This window comes from Octopus bimaculoides, chromosome 11 (genome assembly GCF_001194135.2).
Source record: "Octopus bimaculoides isolate UCB-OBI-ISO-001 chromosome 11, ASM119413v2, whole genome shotgun sequence".
Taxonomy (NCBI): domain Eukaryota; kingdom Metazoa; phylum Mollusca; class Cephalopoda; order Octopoda; family Octopodidae; genus Octopus; species Octopus bimaculoides.
The window spans coordinates 74,643,572-74,650,308 of record NC_068991.1 but is presented as its reverse complement, the minus strand read 5'-3'; the positions used below and the strand labels follow the sequence as shown (position 1 = coordinate 74,650,308).

The following is a 6,737-nucleotide window of genomic DNA, read 5'->3' as shown; positions in this document are numbered from 1 at the left end:
GTGATGAGGATGATGATGATGATGATGAAAATGTTGGTGATGTTGATGATGATGATGATAATAATGATGGTGATGATAATGATGGTGATGATGATCATGGTGATGATGGTGGTGGTGGTTGGGTTGATTGTGGTGGTTGTGAAAAGTGGCGTTGGAGGATTGTGTTGGTGATGATGGTGATTGTGGTGATGGTGGAAGAAGAGAATGGCGATTATGGAGGCGATGGTGGTGATTTTTTTTTTTTGTTGCTGCGGTAATTGATTCTGGAAAGAAAAGCGTAACAATCTTACCACAACTGGAAGAGTGCTACGACGTGGCTGCATGAAAAGACGATATTATTGATTTTCCAACTGTAGTTACGAAGCAGATAGGCAACGGGTGCAATGGGCAAGACAGACAGGCCCCAGGTGACACCACTCAAACCACTCATCAGTGTACGACTCGAAACTGGATACAGCTCCAACATAAGAGTGTAAGTTGATACAGCAAGGCCCTGTCAGAATAGGAACACGGGTATATAAAATTAAAATTCTACTGTACTTCAAATATTGCAGCCGAGAATATCATTTTAAAAATTTACTATATTTTATTAAAATAAAAATTATTAAAAAAATTACTGGTCTTTTCCAAAAATAAGCCCATTCGATTTTAAGCCGAAGGGCTTATATTCAGAAACTCTTTTCATGTATAGCCCCAAGCAAAATTATTCAAGCCTGTATTTAAGCCCATGGGCTAATTTTTGGAAAAGGCAAGATTTTAAGAATGAAATAAAATAAAATTAATTTTGAAAACTACAGTAGAATTCGGCTAATTAGTCATCCTTTGGAGAAAATTGAAAGTGACGAATTAGGTGAAGTGACAAATTAGCGAAAGTCGAATTAGACTAATTCTACTGTTATTAATGCTAACTGATAAATTTTACATATGATTTATTTGTCAGATTAAAATTTTTTTTATGTGAAAGAATTGATTGAACATATGTTTGTTTTGAAACCATTTAATAACCATTCTACTGAAATCAATCTTTCTTTTTTCTAATGGGATTTCAATTCAAGTAAAAAAAAAAAAAACTTTGTGCAACATTATTTACAACTTATATTTTATCGTTATAAAACGACTATTTTAATTGTATATTTCAAAAAATATGATTAAAAAATTTTTTTGTTTAAATTTATTTTTGATTCTTTTTGTACCATGTTTTTAAAGATTTACTTGTTTTTTTAGATTCTCATAATAAATAAAATAAATTATTTCAAATTTACCTAATATAAAGTATTTTAATTTCAAAAACGTTATTCTCGGCTGGAATGTTTTAAGTGCACACACCGCACCACACCACACACGCACGCACGCACGCACGCTCAACATTTTATTGATTCTTTCCATGTTGAAACCACATGTTACATGAATATTAATTTTGCCTCATTGTGAACACAGACGTCGTGGTTGAAACACAGGAATCTCAGAAACCAAGATGAAAGATTGAATCGACTAGTTTCGGTGGTTATTAAAGTCTCGTCAGGCCACGCTTGCTTTCTCTTAGCTTCGAAGAGAAAGTAGTCATACAATGTATGGAAAACGTACACAAGATCAGACGAGACCTGGCTGACAAGGGGCCACCCCGGGATTTAATCATGCGGTCTGTTTTCAGAGGAAACTAAATTGGGAAATGTATGTATATATTGGTATCTGTACGCAAGTATTTATCGGTATGTGTATATATTTTTCACTTATATATTGTCGGTATATTTCTACCGAAGACTCTCAAGTCATTTTTATTGCAAAACACAGAATCTTAAGATAGAGAGTTGTCCGAAATTTTATGAATTTTCTTGTCCATTTCCTGGTATTCAGACTTGTGCAAAAAGGGAGCACGAATTTAGAGTGGTTTGTAGACATTTGACATCTATTTCTAGCGTTTTGGCGTTGTCCCTCCAGCGCCCTGAATTGTAATTATATATTTATAATTATACACTTAAATATTAATGTGTCTTTATTAAAGAAATCTTCTTTTATCTTCGACTTGTGTCAGTCAGACGACTGCGGTCATCCTGGGGCATCGTCTTGGCGGGTTTTAGCCGACCAAATCGATCTCAGTACTTACTTTTTTAAAGTTTGGTACTTATTCTATCGCTCTCTTATATATCCTTTTATTCTTTTACTTGTTTCAAGTCATTTGACTATGGTCATGCTGGGGCATCGTCTTTAGTCGATCGAATCGACCTCAGAACTTATTCTTCGTACGCCTAGTACTTATTCTATTAGTCTCCTTTGTCGAACCGCTAAGATATGGGAACGTAAACACACCAGCATTGGTTGTCAAGCGATGTGGGGGGGGGCAAATACACACACACACACACACACACACACACACACACACACACACACACATATACGATAAGCTTCTTTCAGTTTCCGTCTACCAAATCCACTCACAAGGCTTTGGTCGGCCCGTGGCTATAGTAGAAGACACTTGCCCAAGGTTCCACGCAGTGGGACTGAAAAATATGGGTAGTTTACCCTGTTCATGCTATATTGTTAGCATTATCTTGCATTTGAGAATAAAATTATTTCCTTATATACGTATGTGTATATATGGATATATATACGTGTGTTTGTGTGTGTGTGTGTGTGTGTGTGTGTGTGTGTGTATTTGAGATCTTACCTGCATGAGGATTCCTTCCACCACACGAAAAACTATGAAGAAATAGTAATTCGGAGAAAAGCTCGACGAGAACGAGAAGATAAAAAGTAAGATATTGTTGATGACTAATACTGGCTTCCTTCCTTTTGTATCAGAAAAGTGAGGCAGGGTCAGCGCTCCAATCAAGCCACCAACTGAGAATAATGTTTGAGTGAGCTCAGATAATCCGGCTTTGTCGCATACGAGATCCCACTGAAAATGAACAAAAACAACAAAATCAATAAAGTGCAAAATTGTTATGTTTTACAATGTAGAGAAATGTCTTTTCTTTTTTCTTTTTTTGGTGGTGGAGAGTATTTTTCATATTTTGTTATATTTTGGGTAAAGACTGAACGAGTACGATCGTGAATACAAAACAACAGAAATGGGGTTCCTGCGAGGGGTTCCAGGAGTAATGTTACTCGACAGAGTACATGACTCGGAGTTGAAGGAGTGTTTCTAAGTCGAGAGGTTTCTTTGCATTAAGAGGTTCAATAGACATGGTTAGAACAGTGGTTTCCAAAGTGGGTGATACCACCACATCCCTGGGGGCGGTGGAAAGTTCCAAGGAGGCGCTGAAGAAAAGTGGAGCGATAACTGGGTGGCCAAAAGGGGGTCGATTGATGTAAAAACAACAAAATAGTGGGTTAAGTAGGTTACGTTTTATTTGTGAGCTCAACACGCTAATCACTGTGCCATTAGCATAGAAAAACCGATATTACTCGAAAAACGTTATAGGCTACAAAGAGAGAAGCAGGGAGAGAGATAGATAGATAGATAGATAGTTATTATAGACAAACAGAAGCCGGTGATTGTGTTATAACATTCAATAATGGGGTTCTTCTAAAATACGATAATATTACTTTCAACTAAGGAGGCGAGCTGGCAGAAACGTTAGCACACCGGGTGAAATGCTTAGCGGTATTTTATCTGTATTTACGTTCTGAGTTCAAAATCTGAAGAGGTCGATTTTGCCTTTCATCCTTTCGGGGTCGATAAATTAAGTACCAGTTATGCACTTGGGTCGATGTAATTGACTTAATCCCTTTGTCTGTCCTTGTTTGTTCCCTCTATGTTTAGCCCCATGTGGGCAATAAAGAAATAACAAGTATTTGAATCCTTTATTATTAATTTTTGTGTGTCATGAAATGCGTATTATGAGGATTTCTCACCAATTCTATATTTAGTTATATATAAGTCCAACTGTTCATGTCGAGGTGTCATTTTAACAATGTTTTTATCTCAGAAGTTATATTGTTTTCAGATGTATTACATTAGATCCTATTTTAAAGGCTATTTCTATGTACAAATTTATCTGTCACCTAATATCGCATGAGGTTCAGGTACCGTAATCTAACCTCCACTGATACAATCATGAGGTTTCTGCTTTGTATATTGATACATCGAAGTTCAAATGCACTATCTAGGGCGATCTAGGAAGCAGTATTAAATTCTAAGTTATTCTCACAAATAACAAATTCTCGTTCATTAAGCAAGACATTTTGTGAGATAAAAGCTAAGAGTTCAATGTAATCGACTTACGCCATCGCCTTAAAATTACTGACCAAGATTTGAAATTTGAAACCGATCTATTAGTATTCTTTTTTCTTCTCGATTGTAAATAATACTGCTTTCGTTTAGGTATTTCAAGTCAACCATGATGCTTATATAACATTGCCCACTTTTTCGACTTTAAGTCTCAAATGTTCATGTATACTCACAATAAGATATATTATGTTTAAAAATACAAGATCGTCAAACATTTAGCAACCTCAGTAGTAAGATAATGGTGGGTCGACAATCAATTATCGTTTAGCTTGTATCACTGGAGATTTTGTGTAACAAAACAGGATTTTCTAAAATTCGTTGAAAATAATGAATTTGTCACGAAAGATTATATAGCCCCAGACATTCCAGACTTTTCCCATTAGTGATCCGCTTTTTAAAAACAAATTTTCCTGATGCATTAAGTTTTCTTGGCGACCCCAAAGTAAAGAAATTAGCAAATAAACAATTAAAACTATTCCCTACTCCCCAACTCCCTCTCTTCCTCCACTCCTCCTCCTCCCCCTTCTCGGGAACAAATCGTCTGCGTTTATGTACGCAAAACACTTTGTATCTCGTGGCGGCACTATTATGATTCCGTGAAGAAGTGAAGAGAAGAAACAAGTGACTATCGTATCACGTGGCCTTACTCGTATGGTATGACAGTCATCAGATTTTACTTAATTTTGTGGCACATCAAGTGATTATCGCCGACATATTAATGTGTTGCGGCACATCGTTTCGTAATCTCTTGCATAGTCTATTGAATTTATCATGGCTATAAACTTGCACTTATTTTTATCGCCCTCTTCGGGATTCGAACTTACAAAGGAGAAACCAATCATTTAGACTATTTTAATTCAACATGTTTAATCTGTCACTTCAACGTTAAACCCATTTGGGGCACCCGTCGATCATAAGTGATGATGCACCTTCACACGTATGCACTGGCCAGAGCGGGATTTTTATTTAGAAGCCTCGGTAGTAGCTCATAGATGCAAGTCCCCTGCTCTTCATGACACCGCTGTTTATCCAAGGGAAAGACCGTAGTCTTAGACCTGGTGTAGTTTAAGCTCCAGCGTGGTCGCAGGCGTCGCTATCAGAACGGAAAGGTCTGAAACGAATCCCACAGCGTAACCCGTCCGACGCTCAAACCAGTTCTAGGGTTAGTACTTGCTTATCGACCCCAAAAGGATGGAAATTACAAAGTTGGCCGCAACGGGATTTGAACTCAAATCGTAGAGCGCTGAAACAAATGTCTCGCCAACCTTAAGAAATAAGGGCGTTGGGGATAATATAAGATAACAGCAGACTAAGGTAAAGGTCATTTCTTGAAGACTTATCTCTTAATTGTTAAAGAAGGAGAAATTTGCGTCGTTTTAGCGGGGCCCCTCCGTTGCAAGCATGTGAACCAGATAACCATTCTGAGGATAATTTCATCCTACCACTCTCAGTGACCCCTGAATAGAGTTAAGGACGCTGTTCTTGCTTCTTTCATTGAGCCGTTAACCTTTCACTGTTATCAAATTTCTTGGTCATATCTTAATGATATTGTTCATCCACACACACACACAAATAATAATAGAAATTATATTTTCTAGGTCTCCAACACTATCAGTATCTCCTGTACATGTGGTTTTCATATTCTTGCTCTGGAAAGAGATAATTGAAGAATTACGTGAAAAAAATTTAAGGAAAATCTGAGAAATTGACCTTTATAAAAAGCGTCACCAAGAGTGTCTCTACTTCTCGCAGCATGCGGAGAGGAATTTTTCAAAGCCGTGGGTAATCCCGTTTTCCGCAGTTAAGGGCTATTAAGATTTTGAGAGGATTTCCGCATTCAAAGAGTTAAAAAAAAAAACGTTCTAAGTAATGATGTTTAAATTGCTTACCTCCGATACAAAAGATTGATGTTTTCCTTCTTCGTAAGTATATCCGTTTATACATGCTAACGTGTGGTTCGAACTGTTACTGCTCCGACTGAATATTTCTATCTGACATTTTCCGTACACTACGTCGTGAGTGTCATTGCTCTCGTAGCCATAGTCGTATAACTGAGATATGTTCAAATTAGCACATCTGGAAGTGGGAATTGAACCTGAAACAATAACAAAGCATTTTAATAGTATTTTACGCATTTATTTTTTACTGAATTCAGTGATTGAATCACGGACATGCTGGAGCACCACTTTTGACGGTTTCAGTTGATCATATCGATCTCAAGAATTTATTTAGTCTTATACTGTAATGGCTAAGGTTTACCTTCTTGGTGTAAAGGAACACAAATCGATACACGGATTTACCTTAGTGTACAAAAGCATACATACATACACACACTCATACATACATACACGAACGCAAGCACACACACACACACACACACACACACACGCACACGCACATGCACTCTCTCTCTCTCTCTCTCTCTCTCACACACACACATACTCCATATTTACCAGCACTCTCGCATAAGACGCACCCTATTTTATAAATATATTTTGTGGATAAA

General features: G+C 37.1%; 1 protein-coding gene across 1 annotated transcript in view; it reads right to left on the bottom strand.

Annotated features, from left to right (window-relative positions):
• The window catches only part of LOC106867576 (solute carrier family 22 member 16), a 34,039-nt gene that overhangs the window by 9,605 nt on the left and 17,697 nt on the right, over positions 1 to 6,737 (bottom strand). The window contains exons 2-4 of the mRNA XM_014912484.2: positions 6,121 to 6,326; positions 2,666 to 2,896; positions 291 to 493 (exon numbers count right to left, since the gene is read on the bottom strand). Of these exons, the coding sequence (XP_014767970.2) occupies positions 291 to 493; positions 2,666 to 2,896; positions 6,121 to 6,326 (640 nt within the window). The remainder of the gene's footprint in view (positions 1 to 290; positions 494 to 2,665; positions 2,897 to 6,120; positions 6,327 to 6,737) is intronic.